Source organism: Zalophus californianus, chromosome 10, assembly GCF_009762305.2.
Source record: "Zalophus californianus isolate mZalCal1 chromosome 10, mZalCal1.pri.v2, whole genome shotgun sequence".
In the NCBI taxonomy this organism is placed as follows: domain Eukaryota; kingdom Metazoa; phylum Chordata; class Mammalia; order Carnivora; family Otariidae; genus Zalophus; species Zalophus californianus.
This window is the reverse complement of record NC_045604.1, coordinates 33,132,983-33,153,703: the sequence shown is the minus strand read 5'-3', so window position 1 is coordinate 33,153,703 and position 20,721 is coordinate 33,132,983. Positions and strand designations below refer to the sequence as shown.

Sequence of the window (20,721 nt, the reverse complement as noted above, 5' to 3'; positions counted from 1 at the left end):
TTCCTGAGCGCTAGGAGTGAGATATGATACCCGGAGCAGCGCCAGCCGTGGCTCACTCCAGGCTACAAGAGAGGGGGCAAACAGGGAGACCAAGTGGGGGGAAAGAGACTCAGGTCCGCAGCGTGGCAGGAAGACCTGGGGCCGACGGCGGGGCCGGGCTGTGAGGGGAGACTGCGGCAGTGGTAGGTTTATTTTTAGCTGCTGGGACAGAGGGGCTGAGTAACAGTTCTAGGCCCTGGGCGGGAGGCCAGGTTGCAGATATCCCGTGTGTGGGCTGGGAGCCTAGTGACACGAGGGATCATCACAATGGCAGTGAAGTGACTGACGCCATCACCTGCCACGGAGGGGTGGGGGACAAGGCGCCCCAGAGGAGCATGAGGTGGAGGAGTTGGCAGGGGCTTGCCAGTAGGTCAAAGACTCAGCGGAGACGAGTGAAGCAGAGAGAAGGCATCAACAGTACAGTCCCCTGCGTGCCCCTCATCTTCTCTGAGACAGAAACGGCTTCGAATGTGGCCACACAGTTTCCGCCCTTAGCCACCACTCCTCACCTTCCAGATGAATGCTACATGGACACCGGCCACGGAGATGCCTGGGGCGTCCCTCAAGAGTAAGATGCCCTTTCGTATGACCCTTCTGGGCAGCTCAGGTTCCTAGCAGAATAAACACAGGGCTTGGCCAGTCTTGGAGGGGAACAAGAGTTACAGATAGGGTTTGACCTTGGGGCGCGTCCCAGCCTCTCCCACCGGCGGGCTAGCACACAGAGATGTTTACTGGATCAGAGAATAAAGACCCCAACACTGCACTGCCAGACGCCACTGTGTCTTCCTCCTCCAACCACATACGAGCACACAGGACCCCACAGTCCAAAGATTCAGGGCTAAAACTACTGCTTCAGCGTTAAGTGAGCAGGAAGAAGAGGAAAGAGAACAGACGGCACCAGGCATCCCTCTCTCCTCTTGCTTCTTTGGACTTCTCATATCCGGTCTTACACAGCCTTGGGGAGGGGAGGGGGGGAGCGAGTGGTACCTAGATGTAAATCCTAATCTCGTCATCAGCTTTGGGAACAGTCCCCACCTCTCACCTCTGAGCAGCTCCCAGCCCACACCATATCTCTGGGTGAATTAGAAGAAGGCATCCGTTTGGATGAGCCCAGCCACAAGCCAACACAAAGCCTGCCCAGTGGACGGTAGGTTAGATTGCAGCCTTCACTCCCTCCCTCAGCTGGGTCACAGCGGCCATGTTTGGCCCCACACCTCTAACGGGAACGAAGTTTCAGACAGAGAACATAAAGAATTCCTCATCTCCACCTTGAGACATCACTACACTAAGATTCTTTCCACTTCGAGGTAAGACTAGATGGGCACCCCACCCCCACACCTGAGTTACACAGCCCATCCTCTGCTGAGGTGCTACCTGGAACACTTTCCAAGTCTTCACACAAGAGAAGGAGCAGCTGGTCAGTGATGATTATTAATTAACTGGACGCAGCTATCCTAAAGCCTAGCATCAAGCCTATCAAAAGGGCATCCACTCTGGCCCAGGCGCTGCCGATGGTCAGACATGGAGCAGGTCAGCAAGCCATCCTGCCAGCTCTTGGCCTCTTGCCACCCCCCCACCCGCACAGCCTTCCACCACCCCCCAATACCATTGCTCAGGAGCAACTGGTAGCCTGAACCTCTGACACACGCACGAAAGCCTGGAAAATTTAACTGACCTATTCAAGGTCACATGACCAGTTAGAGAGCGCATAGACGGGACCCCTTTTTTTGCTTTCTTCTCTAGCACTTAACCAATAATAAGAGGCTCATCTCTAAAAATTTGTATCCATATATATCTTAAAATGCAAAATCCCTCTAATGACGAGAAAAAGTACAAAATCTGATTTGGGTTACACACCTGGTGTACATCAAGCTGCCCAGTGGCATGGCCCCTTCTCTTTACCAATGTCCCCATTTATGAGGTGACCTACGTAGAAAAAGCCTAGTGACAGTTAGTGGAGCTCAGTTTTGCAATGCAAGGGCCATAATCCCTCTAGCAACTAAAAAACCAAAGGAACCCAGACTAAGAGGATGTCCCAGGGAACTGTGTCCCTGATGAAGACACAGGGTGAGACCCTGGACATAGCGCTGACCCTTTCCTGACTGGCCTAGCCTTCCGCTCCGGTGAGATAGAAGGAGTCAAGAAAGATGACCAGGGAGTGTCATCAGCTTTAAGGTGCAAGGAGGTATGGGTCTCTTCACCACCTGGCCTTCCATCATTACCCAGAGCAGCTGCGGCCCCTTTGAACACAAAGAACAATTCTGCGCTGCCCGCTCACCTCCCTCCTAAAACACTGAAGCACCTGGAAGGGTGCAGTCCAGGGAAGAGAGGAAAAAAGAGACCCTACATGGCCCCTGGAAGAACCTGACGCAGAAGAAAGGAAGCAGGACCTCAAACCACCAGGGACAGTCCTGTATCAGAGCATGGGAGGGCCTCTTGGGCCTCATGGAAGGACTCCAATGCAGATGCCAATGCCCTGTCCTTCCCCACGGTGGCTGACATTCTTCCTGGCACGGCCTCCACACATCCCTGGCATTTGCGGGTGTCAGGAGCTTTGGCCCCTCCTCCAACCCCAGGATCTGGCCAGGGATTAAGTCTGCAATCCCAAAGCTTGGCTCCTCCAAGCCTCTCCCTGAATCCCTACACCTCCTTCTTAAGGGGACTCATCAACTGATGATGGGTCAACTCCTCCGGTCCAAAGCAGTCAAAACATCTTAATCATGGGCACCAATACCTTAATCCTGCTGAAAAGGAGCCTCTTCATTTCCCAGGCACCCACCAATATCTGGTCCTGAGGCCTGGGGCTGCTCTTCTCCTCCCTTCCATCAGCCACTGATTCCAGATCTTAGCTGGAGATTATTTTCAAGCTCCATCAAAGCCCAGAATTCACAAGTGAAAAAGGACCATGAGTTGACCCAACTTTGATCCGGCCTCAGTGGACGCCAAGAGTCCGGCTGCAGTCAACAGGGGCCAAGGCCCCACTAGAGGGAGGGGTTCTCTGAAACCAGAAACTAGGCCTCCCCAGTCTGAACCTCAGTGATTTGTCACCCTCCTTTTTGTTTTGTTTTTTTTTTTAAGATTTTATTTATTTGACAGAGACAACGCGAGAGAAGGAACACGAGCAGGGGGAGAGGTAGAGGGAGAAGCAGACTCCCCACTGGGCAGGGAGCCCAATGCGGGGCTCGATCCCAGGAACCTGAGATCATGACCTGAGCTGAAGGCAGACGCTTAATGACTGAGCCACCCAGGCACCCCGATTTGTCACCCTTCTTTACAACAGCCTGTTAGTTTACTTCATACCCCTCAAATACTAGAAAAACTACTTTTAATATAAAGCTAAGTTCGGTTCAATTCTGGGCCACCAGCCCTACTCACTTCTTGCCCATCTGATCCCCTATTCTCCCCTCAGAGCCAGCGTCACCAGCCCCTCTTACAGATCTGCTCAGACTCCAGAGGCCCAGCAATGAGACCGCAGCAGCTCCTAGGATTCTCACAGATTTCCCTTCCAAAACTCTTCTATCCCCAACCACACAATTTCACCTCTAGACCCGCACAGTCCAGTAGAACTTTCTACCAGGATGAGTATATTCTTCCGTACTATCGAGTTCAGCAGCCAGTAGCCACATGTAGCTACTAAATACTTGAAAGGTGGCTAGCTGATTTTTAATTTAATTTAGATTAATTATTTTTAGCTTAAATAGCCATGCATGGGTATTGGCTGCCATATTGGACAATGCAGACTACATCTGTTAATGCCTTCTCCAAACTGGTTTCTTGACCCCCTAAATTTTAAGGCACTTTATATGTCTGTATCCTCTACACAACCAAGCATATAGTAAGATCCTCAGCAAACTGTTAACAACCTATAACCACAGTGAATGTAAAAGAGGCTGATTTGGGGCACCTGAGTGGCTCAATCGGTTAAGCATCCGACTTGATTTCAGCTCAGGTCATGATCTCAGGGTCTTGAGATCGAGTCCCCCCTCAGAATCCGTGCTGGGCCTAGAGCCTGTTTGAGATTCTCTCTCTCCCCCTCTCCCTCTGCCACTCCCCACCTCCTGCTCTTTCTTTAAAAGAGGCCGATTTAGTCAATGAAACTTTCCTCACCATGTGATTCCATCCAGCAAACCCCATTTTGTGACACTGCCCCTCACGGAGCCATGCTACCAATCTTGCTCCCCAGGAGGTATTCAGCATGAGGTGTGCTGGATAGGACGCTGCCTGTACTCTGGGGCAGGGGGAGCTCCTGTGTCTCCCTCTGTTTCCAGAACAAGCATGGGAGGTGCCAATTATCTCCCCTTTGGAACACCAAAGGAAGACACACCACAGTGACACAAAGTGACTTGGGGAGGGAGAACCACCAGAGAAAGGAAAGGAGAAGACATCACAGGACCTTGTTTTCTCTAATCCACGCAATGGAAAGATAAACAGATATAAGGTATGACAACAATCTATATTTTGTAAAGTAATAATATGCTTCAACTAATCAGAGTCACGCAGCAGAGAGGGACAACAGTGCCAGCTTTAATTAAATTTGTTCAACTAATACCCAAGAGTCACCATGACACAGTGAAGCAGGAAGCAGCTGAGGAACCCCCACGGGAATACAACCAATTATATTACACAAGTGGGTTGAGACTAGGTGTCCTTACCAAAGAAACAGTTAATAGAATTCCTACATTCTTAGACAAAAAATAAGATTTCTATCAAATAACTCCCTAAAAGGGGTGGAGATGGTATAAAAAATTTTTTAAGAAAAAGCTTCTTACCCGATTTAAAACTCATGAAGCTGCTGAGTTGGTATATAAGCTGCCCCTCCAACCTCGGAGGCAATAAACACCCACCTGGCACCTCCTCGCCAACTGTCAAGGGGCTAAGAGAGTAGCTCCTCAGGCGTGAGGAGTTCCACAGCAGCAGCCGACTCCAGGTCCAAGCCTGCGGACATCACTGCGGTCATGAAGTGGGAAGAGGCCTGAGACGGGGAGTCGGGCGTCCCGGGTTCTAATCCTGCCTCGGCCAAGTGCACAGCTCTATTACCTCAAGTGAGTTTTTGCTCTGGGTCTTGGTTTTCTCATCAGCAAGACAAGGGGGTTGGATGAGATGACCTCTGAAGTCCCTTTACGACCCCAACGAAGTGTGAGTATGACCCAGAGCGAAGCAACAGCAGGCCAGAGAGATGGTGAGGTGAGGTCACGGCACCCACTAAAAGCTCTGAAGTGTTAGCTCTCTGAGGTGGAAGCAGAAAAGCAGCAGCTCGAGTTGAACTTTTTTTTTTTTTTTTAAAGCACTGATTTCACTTAAGAGGACTAAGAGGTCACCAAACCACAGAAGGAGGGGCGCCTGGGTGGCTCAGTCATTAACCGTCTGCCTTTGGCGCAGGTCATGATCCAGGGTCCTGGGATCGAGCCCCACATCGGGCTCCCTGCTGGGCGGGGGGCCTGCTTCTCCCTCTCCCACTCCCCCTGCTGTGTTCCCTCTCTGGCTGTCTCTCTCTGTCAAATGAATAAATAAAATCTTAAAAAAAAAAAAAGACCATAGAAGGAGCAGGGCACGGTAGCCACCACCTCCCATCCACTCTCAGAGCTGTGAAACAGCAGAGGTCAGAACCCCATTCGAGGCCCTGCTCCAACCCTACAGCTCCTGCCCCAAATCCCCAGGAACAGCCTAACACACAATGTAGAGTAAAGGTCTGATCCCTTTTTCCTCAGGCACCTTCCCAATGGGGCAATCCGTGCTAGCCCACAACATCCACCCCCCTTGTTTTATAATCAAAACACTCCTGGTTTTGAAAATCATTTCACTACTCAGCACCTAAGGTTAAGTTCATCAAGATTCAAGATCTAGAAATCTCTTTGGTGTATGTCTCAAACAGGATTCTTTGGACCAGATTCCCCCCAAAAGCTGTAATTATGTCTTAGCCAATATTTGGATATGGAAGTGCTGTTGACACTGCTGTCAGTCTCTGAATGCCTCATACCTTCTTTCTTCCTCTATTATTAAGTTTCTACACAAAGATGTGTGGGAATCTACAATTTAACAGTTGAGTCAACTTATAAGATCTGGGAGCAGACTGCCTGTCAAAACAGACTGACTTCAATCTTCACCCACTTCTAACCTGAGGAGAATGAATTATGAGTGTTATTTAGAATGCTGCTGGATTTTTCCTTTCAAAACTATTTACAGGAGGGAAATATCCAAATCTCTCTCCTATTCATTATAAGAACAGAAATCTGAATTAAAACAAATCCGAACTGCCATCCTAAAACATTTTAGCGTGCAGTTTTCTGTGTCATTAAATAGAATAAAAAGAAGTTGAGAGCTTTTGTTCTGAAGTCTTTATATAATATTCCAGCTATCTAAGGGAATGAACAGCCATCGTCCCCAAACTGCTGATGGGTGAAGGCAGATGGCCTCTCAGAGGGACAGAAAACTCTCCCAGAAAGAACGTCTGTCACTTGCTCCCCGGTACAGGTTAACTGTGGTCAAACAGTCTTCACTCAACTCCACTCCCCAAGGTCAGAGCCACAGTTAAACCACCACTGCTCCTCCCTGTCCCCCCCACTTATGAGTATGGAAAAAGTGGTCTAAGGCACAGCAATCATAAAGCCCACAGCAACAGCTTAAAAACCGAAGAATCTGACAGTGTTGGGGCTAGCTGAAAGCTCTCCCCCCAAAGGAGGATGCAAGCAGCAAGGAAATAATTTTAGAGGCCTTAAAATCTGGAAATTGGACCTGCTTGCCCTCTGCAACTGCAAATGCCAGCTTTATTACATCTAATTATCTATCCCAACAGTTCCACCCATCACACCGATCTGAGTTGTGCATTAGTAGCTGAAAGACAGCTAGCTGAGGGGGGGCGCGGGGGGGGGGGGGAGAATATAACACAGGAAGTATTTTTCTTCTCCTCCAATCATTAAGACGCCCCAGGGGAAACAGGCCTGATGTGTCACCTTTAGAGATGTGGTTTGATCTGAAACCTGTCTGAGGAGAAAACCTTTTTAGTGACCCTGAACATCGGCTCACAGGGCACTGGGGACCCACCCATCTCATCAGACCTCCAATCCATTCTGTTTAACTTCTAAAATAGGTATTCTCACTTAAATCCTCATCCCCACCCCACCCCCAACCACCACACCCCCTTAGGAAAAAAAAAAAAAAAAAAAGAGGCTGGGTTTCCCCAGCTCAAGGATAACGCTCCTTCCTACTGTCCACCAATCGCCTATGTCCAGGGCTCAAGTGGCCATCTCCGATTTGCGGAATCAGCACCCGGCCAAGCCGTGGTTTAGACACCGGGTTCACAATGATCAATGGAGCTATGGAAACAGCAGACATCGCGCCGGAGCCTGCTGGCCTCCCATCTGGAGCCTCACAGGCACTGAAGGTAGGAGGGGGGCCTGCTCTCGGATCAAAACAGTCCCTCCCCCGCGCCCGGGGGGAGGCGGTGTCCCCGCGGAATCTCCAGCCTGGCACCTCCCGGGCCGGCGCGCCCCAAGGCGGCACGGCCGCGCTCGGGAGGCCCAGGGAAGTGAAATCACACATTCCGGCTCCCAAATAAGGAGCGAGGCTAAATAAACCTCTGCGATCCGACTTCTCCAAACTAACCGACCAACCAGCTCAATGAGTAATGGCCCTTTTGTGCCCGCAGAAAGAAGAAAGGAGGGAGGCGAGGATGGGGAACCACACACTCGAAAATCACTTCCTTGAGCCGGGGTGAAATTAGCAGAAGTGGTCCCGAAGCCAACCGTTGCGCCTCGGCTGGATCCCGCTCAAACCCCAAAATGGCAGAGTCCTCACGAGTCCTTTCGGGTCCCGCCACTCACACCCGGAGGTGACCGGAAACTCGGTCTGGCGGCGTGGTCCGCGCGGACCTGACCTTCCCCGCCGCCCGCCCGCCGCCTGCTGCGCACTTGGCTCCCCTCGGGCTCCCGGGACCAACAGCCCCGCCGCGGCCACTCCTCCGCGGCCCGGTCGGACTGACGTCGGGTCCGGGAAGGGTCCGCGCGATCGCGCCTGGCTACTGTGAGCTTCGACTGCTCCGCAGGGCGAGGCGGGGGTCGTCCCCGGGAGCCCTCTCCCGCCCCGTGCCCATCCTCCCCTCCCCCGGCCCCCGAACTTACTTTTAGGGCGAATTTCTCCTGGGTCCTCTTATTGAAGATCTGCAAAACTTTCCCGTTGATGCCCAGTCCCAGGACCTGGGTGGTGACCTTGTAGTCGTCGATGATGGCGTTCTTCTTGATCTGCAGGCTCGACTTGACATGGAACTGGGGAAACTGCTGCGGGGGCTGCGGCGGCGGCTGGCCCGGGGGGTGAGGCTGGGCCGGGGCGGGGGGCTGCGGCGGCGGCGGCGGGTTGGGAAACAGCACCGGCGGCGTCTGGCCTTGGGAGTTGGACAGCATGGTGCCCGGAGACACGGGAGCAGAAGCGGGAGGGCCCGCGGCCGCCCCCTCCTCCAGCTCCGGACGGGGTCCCCGCCACCCCGCGCCCGGCTGCGAAGTTTGCTCCGGGCTGGAGCCGGCTTCCCCGCCCCGGCCCGGCTCCAGGCTCGGCGGGTCGCGGGGCTCCGTGGGTCCCGCCGTGCGCCGCTGGCGCCCACCAGCCCTGCTCCGTCCCTCCCACCCACCCCCCGGGGGCCTGGAGCTCGGGGGACCGCGGGACGGCGGGGGCCCGGCCCGGGGGGGAAGCGGCCGCGCGACAATGTACCCAGCCCGGGGGCCGGCGGCCGCGTCACAGCTTCGTCTGCGTCCGGGGCCGGTCCTTAAAGGGGAGGGTCGGAGGGGCCGGGCTTGGGGAGGCGGGGCGGGGCCGGGGAGGTGTGGGCGTGGGGGAGGGGCTGGCCTTAAAGGGGAGGACGCAAAGCATCAGGAGTGTGGAGGGCGGGGCCTGCGGGTTGGGGGCTTGCGGGGCTGAAGGACAGGGAATGGGGGCTGAGAAACCCTAGTCCGTAACTGATTAGGGCCACGCAAAGGGAAGAGGGAGGCGTATGAAAGTAGCAGTATAATTCAGATAGAAGAGCCACTTTCTTCCAATTGTTTGTCTCTCTTAGACCGCAGCAGCCAATTGGGAGAAGGGGTGTATTTTGAAGGCGAGAGGTGGCTGACTAGTAAATATTAGCGACAGGAGACCTCGGGATGAGCAGGGATTACAGAGAATCACAGAGGTCCTACGTCCTCGAAATAGGTGCGAGGCAAGTATCAAATATTTTCTAGACCATTTTCCTCGGAGTTTTGCACTTCTTTTCTCATACATTTGTTTTTCAGTTAAAGATTTATCATTGTGTAATTATGAAGAACGTAGCAACTATAACTTTGAACTTTTTTCATGTAAATGAGCTAAAAAAAAAAAAAAGGAAACTGAGTGGGAAAAGGATAGACTGACCTTCAGACTTCGCCTGTGATCCTGAGCAAGCCATTGCTCCTCTCCCTCAGCAGGGAGAATAGCAGTACCTTCCCACAGGGGTGTGGAGAGAATTAGATAAGACAATGTCACAAAAAGGAAGGTCTGGCAACTAGGTTCTGATCTCCAGCGTGGAAGAGTTAGTCCCTGAACTTGCACCATTAGAAGTGGGTATTTTTAAGAAGTCGAGTTCTAGTCTCAATTAGCCCCCTACCTCTGAGGAAGATACCAAGGATCTAGCTGGGCCTATAATAGCCCAGGTCAGGGGAGGTGACTGAGGAGGCTCTAAATATAAGCTGATACAGAGCCTCTAGACACATTCTGATGGGGGTGGGGGATGATCATCAAATACATCCCTGCTGACCTCTTCCACGCTCTTGACTGGTAGAAGAGTTGAGAAATAAGACAAAGGAACCAGACAGGTGAAGACAGAACCTCAGCTTGATTACTGAAAACGCAAAATTAAACATGGGGCTTGAGCTATGGCCACATATGGCCCCTAATGTGCCGCCCCAACGCTCCAGAAGGAGCGAGAGGTGGAGCAAAAGGCAGGAGTTACCCTTCCGGAACAGTTCTTTCCAGGGTGGGCAGCAGAGTTCATTCCATGGGGCCGGGAAGGAAACACAGATACTGGCCTTTTTGAAGGGGAGTTAATTTAGTGGACAACTTAACTGTGTATAAGGTGCCATGCTCAGCCTCACAGTGGTAAATGATGTTCGTGGAAGAAAACAGACAAGTACAATAAAACAGCATGGCAAAAGCGGCATAGACACGGGTCTGGGAGCTGGAGGTAGAGGTATTCACCTCCAGCTGCAGTAGCTGAGGGTGGATGTGGTTAGAGAGCTCCCCCCACCCCCTGACTCTTCAAAGACACAGAGACCGCCTCAGGCCACGGAGATTGGAAACCACCTTCCCCTCTCTGGTTCTGTAGTATCGCCTCACCTTGCTATCACCTGGCCCAGGCTTCCATGGGAGATGCCCGGGACTGAAAGGGACCGATGCAGGGATGGGGAGGCAGAAAGCTCCAACTGCTCAGGCTCTTTCTCCGCTGATGGAAGGTCCCCGGTCTGGGGCTGCTCCCGGCTCTGAGTTGGTCTTTTTCTGAGCACAGAGAGCGTCACTGGGGGCTTCCTAGTAGTTGGCATTGAGTTTTCACCTGCTTCTCTCCACATGGCTAGAAAGAAGATAAGCTCTTTGCCCTTTCAGAGATAGAAAGGCACAGTGGAAAGAGAACAGAGTTTAGAGACAAATGACCTGAGTTCAAGTCCATCCTCAAGTTGGGTTACTGTGAGCAAGCCATTTATCCTTCCTTTGTATCTGACCAAATGAGAAAAATAACATTGACTTTCAGGGGTGAGTGAGAATTTAATGAGATCATATTTATGAGAACTCTTCACAAACTATAAATGATCAGGAAATAGTAATTATTATTATTATTAAAGCATGGCTGGCTGGTTCCTCTGCTCCATGCCCCCTGCCTGGGGATCTGTCCTTGATATCCAAACTACCTTCCCAACTAGCTGGGGCTCTGGGGAGATGGTGAAGCCCAGTGACCTAGGAATAGCAAGACAACAGAAACCCCAGCTGGGGATTCCTCTCTGAGTTACGTGGTCTGTGTAGGCCTCGGGGCACGCAAGGACTCCAAGGGCATGTTCGTGTGCATGTGCATAAAGGTTACATAAACTGCACACAGTCTCCAGAAAATGCACACCTACAGGAACACAAACACATCAGCACAATGTGCCTGGCATGTAGCACAGAATACATGCCTAATGGATGCATAATAACTGGGAGTGAGCTGGGATAAAGGGGTAAGCACTAGGCAAGAGATCCAGTCTTAAGTTCCCTTGCAGACCAACTAGTCGTAACCTCACTAGAGTCCCTTGCCCTCTCAGTTCCTTCTTTCTCATCTGTGAAAAGCAATAACACATTTGCCCTGCCAACCTCATAGAGCCACTGTAAGCATAAAATAAATTAGTTTCCCTTAGGACACAGAAGTCCATAGTCCTAGTTATACAATGCTACACTCTCGATGACGTGTAATAAACTTCTCAAGCGGTTTTTATGGATGTGTGGGAGCACTTCGAAAAGTTAAAAGTCTATGCAGATAGAAAGTACTATTTTTGTCTATTATTGACATGCAGACACATAAGCCATGCAATACTGTGCCCACAGAGACAATTAAAAGACCTCATGTGCATAGAGTCAGAATAATTTTAATCCTTGATTTATGACACAGCCTCATTATTGGTCCAGGTATCTCTACTCTTATTTGGCTATCAGTTATTTTTAATAATGCAAGAAGGCACCTGTGAATCCCCTGCCCAAAATAAAGACTAGGGCTTTGACAGTGAAATAACTAGGTGGTTCCTCCATCTACCTCTGTTTCCCCAGCCAAAAATAACCATTATCTTGAATGCTGTGTTCACTATTCCCTTGCTTTCCTTTTATATAGTTTTATTTCATAAGGTATAGGTGTCTGGCCTTCATAAAAGATAAAGCTGATAGTGTCTTAGAAGGGAGGTGGATAAGAGTGACATTATTAATAAGATGAGGTTAAAATAAAGAAACATCTGGTGATGATTTCAAAGTATTCTCTACATTCTCATGGGGATGATGGTGTTGATGATGATGATGGTGGTGGTAGTGGTGATTGGGTGTTTAGTGTGTGCTTACCCTCCATCTGTATCATCTCATTTAAATCTCATGAAAATCTGTGGCAGATTTCTAGTTATTTGAGCAAATACCCATTTCCCCCTCTTCGATAGTAAAGAGCTTTCAGTATTTAGCTAAGCGCATGCCTGCCCTGAGTCAAAATTACATTTCCCAGCCTCCATTGTGGCAGGTAGTGTTCATGAGATTAAGTTCTAGCCAATGACTTATAAATGAAAGGGATCGAAGGGAAGTTGTAGGTCCTCCTCCCTCTTCTCCTGTTTTCACTCCCCTGATGGCTGGAATGAAAATTTAATGGCTGGGGCTTGAGGAGCCGTCTTGGGTCATGAAGTAGAGGCCATAGGGTGAGGATAACAGAACAAAAGAATAAAAGCAGCCTATGTCCTGGTGAGCATGCATCCATCATATCAGCCCTAAACCACTGACTCAGCCCTAAACCACTGACCCAGTCTTTTATATAAAAGAGTAGTAAATGTCCTTCTTGTTACAGTCACCGATATACTAGGTTTTCTGTCATTCACAACCAACCTTAACTATTAGTTATCTCAACTCTTATACAACCCTATGAGTATGTACTGTTATTCTCATTTATTTGTTTTATAAGAGAGGAAACTGAGTCCTAGAGAAATTAAATAACTTTCCTAGGGTCACAGAGTTCGCAAAGGACAGAACCCAGGTCTTTCTGAGCTGAAGTCCATGGTCATATCCCCCAGTCTAAACCCTGAGCAAATATATACCCACACATCCTTCTTGTTTTCAGAAATGTAGTATCTGCCATTTCTGGGCAAGAATGACCCAAAGAGCTATGGGCGACCGTTTCCATTTTAGATAAACTTTAAACCTCCCACATCTCAGTTTCGTTCCACCTTCTAGTATAGGTCTGTGTTAATTTGCATAGCTGGGTTATATTATGGGATAAACCATGACTCCATGGCAATCTCTCTTCTCCGAGCTTCCCCACCCTGCCTTCACACCATCAGGGAGTAAATACCTCCTATTTTACTATGATGTGACATTATAAATGGATGACAGAGGATAGGAATCTATGGAGGTGGGTTTCTTGGAAATGTTCAGATTGCATGCTCTTGATAAGATAGGATCATCCATAGGCTGCTAGATATGCATATGCACACAGATAAACTAGACTTTGTATCTAATGCTAGTATGGCAAAAAAAAAAAAAAGAATATTGCAGAAGGGAGCATGATTCACAGGAAAAGATCTGTCCACTGAAAACTCACCCTTGGGAAGAAAAACAACTTGGGGCCTAGGGAGAGATAAGCAGTCTTCATGTCATAGGCTGGTAGTTCTTTGATAAAATGAGAGTCTTCAATGTGAGGATGACATATACATAAGAATCATTAGTCACAAAAATTTCTGAAATCTCTGAAAGTGCTAAGAGTTGATCCATGGAAAGACATTCTGCCTGAAGCAAGTGATGCCAACAATGTCCTATTGAAGGCTTCCCAGAGGGGAAGAAATGCTCTGCTCTCTTACCCCCCAATGCCCTTGTCTGTACCCCAAACTTTGATGGTTTAATGCTACAGCAGGGAGCAGCTACAGGGGAGGAGAGGAATGGGAATGGAGAGAGAAAGAAGGAAGTATCCAAAAGGGAATAGAAACTTAGCCTCTGCACATCAACAGACACAACATGGTCCAAAGGGACTACAGATAGGGCTAATTAGGACTACAAAATACCTAATTATAATTCTGCAGCTTAGTATGGGAAATGGAGGGAAAAGAAGTAAATATTCTACCACATTCAAGACAGCCCAAGGCTGTTGTCCCTGTATTAAAAACTTTGCCCTCCAGTCAGTCTAACCTATATTGGGCATGTCAGTTGTGACTCGGATGCTCGTTCAGTCTGGAGACTGAATGGGGGAAGAGAGACAGGAAAAGGGATTTCCCATCCAGAAACACAACCAGAGTGTGTCAACCCAAAAGGGCATTTCATCTTTGCCTGGTGATCTTGTGTCCCTCGGATTTTTTTCCCTCCCTCCCTCACTTAAGATAAGTAAATGGAAGTGAGGGGGTGGGAAAGATGAAGAAGTGGTGTGTGAGCGTGTGTGCACGTCTGGAATGGGTGGTGTTTTTCTAAGGGCATAATGATCCTAGCGTCACATGAGAACATCATTTTCAGGCAGCAGAGCATGGTGGAATCAAATTCTGAGTTCAAATCCCACCTCCACCACTTTCCACTTAACGTATTAAGTACACCTCAGCACGCACATTCTATAAAGAAGGGGATGATGATTCCCTAAGTTAGATACACAGGCACCATTTTGAACTGTTCCTGGCACATAGGAATTGACCTCTATAAATGTGAGCTGTGATACTGCAATAAATATTCTCCTGCCAATTATCTCCTTCAATCCTCTCAACAAGGCTGTAAGTAGTATAATTTCTGCTCTTTTGATCACTGGAAACACTGATGCTCAGAAGGTTAAATAACCGGCCAGAGTCATCACACTAGAGTGGGAAGAGCTAGACCCCAGACTCATGCTGTTCCCACATATGTCAGAGTCTGTGTCCCTAAACGCTCTTGTACGTGGTCCAGCTACCTGACACCTGCCAGTTCACTCGGGAAGCCATCCCAGCCTGTGTGCATGGCTCAGGAGAAAGAAACACACTCTGCAACCTGCAATTTACTCTTATTCCCAAAGACTCTCCCTCTAAGAGAGGTAAAGACAATGAATAAAGTCATGGAATCATTAATGAGTTTGGGATCCTAGCAAGTATAAGCTTTTGAGGAAGGACCTAAATATATGAGGTATGTGTGGTATTGATACTATGTTTTGTTTTGGTTTTGCTCATTTCATGACAGAAGTAGGAGCTCATTTTTTCCCTACCTATCTTGTCAGATTGTGAAAGTTGTAATATTGTAGAGATCAGAAAGACCTATGGCAATCATCTAATTTGTCTCCTTCCTCCAGAGACCACAACTATAGTATCATAGAGGTAAGTAGGTGTGTGACCCTAAAAACTTTATACTCTCAGAACTTCCGGTGCCTCATTATAACGCTGAGAGTAAGTTTTTCCTTTTGTGTGACCCATATAGCACATGCTACAGGCAAGTCCCTATCATTCCTGGATGCTCACTCACTGGTGCCAGCAAGGCATCTCCCCATGGCACCAGACAGACAGCCAGAGGCCCCCTCCAGTGGAGCGGCAGGTGCAGGGGAAACTTGGATATGCTGCAAGACATGAGTTGGCATGTAGGTCAGCCTGACCTGCCTGCAGGTACCCATCCCCCACCATCAACTTTGTGCTCCCCTATCAATAAACATGGGCTGGGCACCAATTAGTGCCAAGTACCAGGCCAGGCATGAGAATGCCCAGAGGCCCCTGACAGGCCTTGAGAAGTTTCATATGTATGCAAATATGGTGATGGTTATATATGCTCATAACATAAAATGTATAATTTTACCTTTTTTAAAGATTTTATTTATTTATTTGAGAGAGAGAAAGAGAGAGAGCATGAAGGGGGGAGGGTCAGAGGGAGAAGCAGGCTCCCTGCCGAGCAGGGAGCCCGATGCAGGACTCGATCCCGGGACTCCAGGATCATGACCTGAGCCGAAGGCGGTCGCTTAACCAACTGAACCACCCAGGCGCCCCCATAATTTTACCATTTTTAAGTGTACAGTTCTTTGGCATTAAGAAGCTTCACATGCAATCATCATCACCACCCATCTCCAGAACTTTGTCTTTGTTCTTTTGTGACTGGCTTATTTCCCTGAGCATAACGTCTTTGAGGTTCATCCATGTGGTGGACTGGGGGAGGATTTCCTTCTTTGTCGAAGGCTGTGGTGTCTGTATACATCATCGAATGCACTTACCACCTTCTGTTTCTTCCTTACTCCCTCAGTGGACACTTGTTGGCTTCCATACTTTGGCCATTGTGAATAACGCTGCCATGAACATGCGTGTCCTAATGTCTGTTGGAGCCTCTGCTTTCCATTCTTTGAGGTCTAGTCCCAGAAGTGGAATTGCTGGATCATATGATGATTCTGTTTTCATTTTTTTTAAGAACTGCCTCCTGCACTGTTTCCATGGCAGCTACATCCTTCCACATCCCCACCAGCAGTGCCCAGGGTTCTTATTTTTCTCCATATAACTAACGCTCGTTAATTTCTAGGGCTTGTGGGTTTGGTTTTGGTGTTGGTAATAGCCCTCCTAACAGGTGTACCCTTGAAACGGTTTCAGTGTGGTGCTCCTGAGCTCGTGAACAGGACAGATTCATCCAGAAAGTCCTCACTGGAGACATGACATTTGACTTAGGCATCTAAAGATGGGCAAGTGGGGCGCCCGAGTGGCTCAGTTGTTAAGCGTCTGCCTTCGGCTCAGGTCATGATCCCAGGGTCCTGGGATCGAGCCCCACATCGGGCTCCCTGCTCTGCGGGAAGCCTGCTTCTCCGTCTGCCCCTCCCCCTGCTTGTGTTCCCTCTCTCGCTGTCTCTCTCTCTCTCTGTCAAATAAATAAATAAAATCTTAAAAGAAATAATAAAATAAAATAAAGATGGGCAAGAAAAATCTCTGGGCAGAAGAGGAAAACCGCATAGGAGAAAGAGGAACCAAGTCATTCAAGTCATTCGACTTGAATGGAAAAAAACAAGAAATCACAGGGCCCATTTAGAAGCAGCAGGTGGTTGGGGCGCCTGGGTGGCTTAGTCTGTTAAGCATCTGACTCTTGATCTCAGCTCAGGTCTTGATCTCAGGGTTGTGAGTTCAAGCCCCGTGGGTTCAAGCCCAGCGTGGGGGTCTACTTTTAAAAAAGAGGAGAGGAAAGGAAAGGAAAAGAAAAGAAAAGAAGCAGGGGGTCAGCATGGACTGGAATATAACATGTGCACAGGAAAGTGTCAACCTGTGAGGTGGGAGGCAGAGACAAAGGCTAGAAATTCCACTAAGGCTTTGGACGTGGGAAACTAGGGAGCCATTACTAATGTATGTGAAAGTGCTATGCAAATTTCAACACATTATATGAATGTAAGGATTGAGAACAAAAAGGAGAGAAATGTTTTTAAAGAAACAAATGCACTAAGACTAATACACAATACCTGGAAAATGGCAGTGGCCTCTGGCATCTGCCAGAGAAGACACTGGGTTAGCAGGGTGCTGGCACCGGCCCATCCGCTCCCCGTCGGCTCCCAGGTACCAAGGTAACAGGTAACAGGACAAATGGCCTGCCCCCCCCCCCCCCCCCCCCCCCCCCCCCCCCGCTGAACTCCCCAGGTGGTGGAGGCGCCCTTCCAGGCCTGCAGGGGTCGCAGGAGGGACGTCCTTCTTCCTCCTGGACCAGGGCACTTGGTAATGTTTCTCCTTCCAGTGCAACATTCCAAGTCATTCAAACACTCGGAAAATCTCAAACCTGAGCAGCCACCTGCCTCTGGCAGCCCCTTCTAAGCCTGGAGTCGGATCCAAATCAGGTCTCCCTGATGCAGTTGTCTGTCTCACATCCTTACCATCCCTTCTGCCATGAGGACAGGGTCGAGGGACTCTTCTCTATAACTCAACATACAGGAGATTAACAAACTCACACTTTTTTTTTGGGAACCTTTAATACATTCACATGGAACAAAATGCGAAAGCCCAAAAAGACATATAGTAAATTGCTCCCTCCCGTCCTAAGCCCTCGGCTACCCAGTTGTCTGTCCCAGTTTCTTGTGTAGCCTTCTAGAGGTATTGAAGGCAGTCCAACCTCCTACCTAGACACTAGCAGGGACTGCGTTTGGCCTCAATCCTGGCACAGCAGATCCTAAACTCCAAAGTCATGCTTTTCAGAGGAAAGCGTGGGACCAGCCATGCCACCTGCAGTCAGAAGGCCCCGGGTGGCTTGTGGGCCAGCCCAACCTCCACAGTAACCTTCCTCCTTGGGCTCCCAGGATCAAGCCGTCCTCCCTGGAGCGTGAGGCTTCTCCTGGCCTCAGTGAGGGAAGAAGAGTACAATTCCTCATGCAGGGGGCAGGGGATGACAGCCAAGGGGGGCAGTTGGGTATAGGAGTATGGAAGCGGATGGGACAAATCTTGACAAAGGAGAGACAGAGACAGGTGTTCCCTGGATGTGAGTGTGAGCCAGGATACCAGGACCTCAGTCTGCAGAGCCATTTGGTATGAAGGCCCCTGTAACTCAGAGTGTGACTGCTAAAAGGGGCGTGTGAGTATCCCCCCCCGGGCCTTCCCCAGACAGGTCAGGGCCAAGCAGAGGTGTTTCTTCAAGTCATACAGCTGCCTTACTGGGCCACAGAGCTCCCGCCTGCGTCACTCCCCAGGAATCCGGTTCTTGTTTACCATGAAGAAGTGTGGTTATTACAGAGCCTAGTGGCCCTCCTCCAGCTTCCCCAGAGAGTGTGTGGAGGAGCCCAGGGCCTGGGAAGGGAGAACTGCTGAGGAGAAAGACCAGCAGACTTCCTGTGGTTCTGCCCCTCCCAGGGCTCCCTCTCCAGGACAAGTCAGAGGAGAGCGTGGCAGGACTCTGGGGGCCTTCCTTGGCAGAGACATCTGGGACCTATCTTCTACAAAGCTGGGAAAAGAAAGAGCAGGGGAGCTGAAGAAGTGAATGAAGGCCAACAGGTGAGGAGCAGGGTGAAGGACCCAGGAAGAACTGGAATCCATGTGACACCACCTACTGTGTGCTCTACCCTGTGTTAAGAAATAACAGCATCCTGGGGAGGGAGTGAAGCCTCGGAGGAGATTTAGGTTCTGCAAACTTGCCATCCCTAGTGACTTGCCCAGTGCATGTCACAGAATATGACATTGATATTTTTGCTGGATGGATGGAATGGAGGATGGCAGATGGTGCACAGAGAAAGACAAAATCATGACAAAGGTTCCCATTTGTTGAGGGCCTGGTATGTTCCTGATCAGGGTTCTAAGTGCTTCCCGCGTGTTAATTCAATCAATTCCCACAACAAGCCTGTAAGGTGAGTGTTACTAATATCCTTCCAGGGGCCCAGACAAGGAAATTGAGGCCCAGTGAATTTTAGAGACTTAAAGAAAGGGCTGGAATGAGGGTTTGAACACAGGAAGCTAGGACCCAACACTGTCTTCTTAGGTTCCACAGTCTCCGACAGGGAGCAGGACCAGCTGGAAAGGGACCATCCACAGAGAGACAACTGTCACAGCTGGGGTCTAGAGCTCTATCCTAGAGTTTTCTTAGCCTATCAGTTACCCTGCTGTGACCTCATTGCCATCCCTACCCCTGGGGGGGCTCCACTGGGTCCTTATTAAATCTTAAGGAGACTAAGATGGTTAATGGTTTTCCCAAACCCAAATTCCAATAATCTACTCATTTGGCTCAGGATCTTGGTACAAAAGCCATAAAATGACATGGGCCCTGGTACTAGCACAAGAGCCCAGCTTCCTGCTCACTCTGTCTCTGTTTTTGCTACCTCTCCTTGATGCATTTTCCTCATCTGTTCTCTCTGCAGTTTTCAGAACATTGTCCAAATAAGAAGGTATTTCTGAAACACCAGCTTCGTTCATTTCCTCCCCACATAGCTGTCTGCTCTTTTCTCCCCGGGAAGTTGAGCTAACAAGGTAGTAGGAAAATCAGGTCATTTTCACTATTTTTCAGAGTTTCCAGAGGCCATGGTGCTGCAAATGGAAATGTCAATGTGGGATAATTACCTTAGCCCTGATGCCCTCTTTTCTGACTACCATTTATCCACAATTGATTACTGAAAAAGACAAAGGACGTGAATAATCAGTTAAGGAGATGGAGTGTCAGGTGGCCAGGCCAGGAGAGAAAACAGCGTTCCTCTGAAGGGTGAAAGGGAAGAAAGGCCTCTGGCCCAGAGAGTGTCTCTGCCATGGGGACTAAACAGGCTGCAGGGAAAAGTGGAGGGCTCCGACCTGGCCTCAGCAGGCAAGGTGTATACAGAGGAACCAACTAATTGCTGGAGTTGTCCTTTAACATGTTCTGACAGCCATGGGAAGCTCTCTCTAGGAAATGAGGAAGGAGGTAGTAAGAAAGGCCTTGAGGATATCAACACGAAGGAGGAAGCTTCAACATTAGAATAAGGTTGAAAAATCACAAGCCCTGGAAACTAGTTATTTAGAGACAATCCTTGCAACACACACACACACACACACACACACACACACACACACACACGCACACACACACATGCTGGAGGTTGATAGAGCCTGAGGCAGGCCCACAGTTTTCTTTGGCTGGCTTCTTCTATGCCTTTAGGTCTGGCAGAGGAGATGGGACTAGGCATTTCTCATTGACACTTTATTCAGTTTCACTTCCTGTTTCTCATACTGAAAGCATAATAATCATCATAATGATAATAATAATTCTGCAGACTTGCCTCTGCCTCCTATTTACCTAGGTAGGGCCTGCCAGAAGTGTGTGTGTAAGTGGGAGAGGGAGAGTACAGCTTATCAACTCCATCAATCAACAGCTGGGAATGGAGGTAGGCATGGGGATGGGGGTGGGGGATAGTAATTAGCAACGGAAATTATTAAACTCACTTTTTTTCCAGAAGGAGGAATCTAAGTGGGTTGGTAGCTCCCCAAATGGCTATTCTCACCATAGAGACATTTATAAATCTCTTCTCCCAAGGTCCTCCAGAAATAAATCTTCCTGAAACCTTTCCATTCTCCAATGAGCCCC

The 20,721-nt window shown here is 49.3% G+C and overlaps 1 protein-coding gene across 4 annotated transcripts in view; it reads right to left on the bottom strand.

Annotated features, from left to right (window-relative positions):
• Nucleotides 1–8,752, bottom strand: part of MAPKAPK2 (MAPK activated protein kinase 2) — a 45,746-nt gene extending 36,994 nt beyond the window's left edge. The window contains exons 1-2 of one of the 4 annotated variants that reach the window (XM_027610545.2): nt 8,157–8,752; nt 549–650 (exon numbers count right to left, since the gene is read on the bottom strand). In XM_027610545.2, the coding sequence (XP_027466346.1) occupies nt 549–650; nt 8,157–8,435 (381 nt within the window). In that variant the 5' untranslated portion in view covers nt 8,436–8,752. The remainder of the gene's footprint in view (nt 1–548; nt 651–8,156) is intronic. The other 3 variants (XM_027610546.2, XM_027610547.2, XM_027610548.2) reach the window with 3 other exon arrangements.
• Between the last annotated feature and the right edge of the window lie 11,969 nt (nt 8,753–20,721).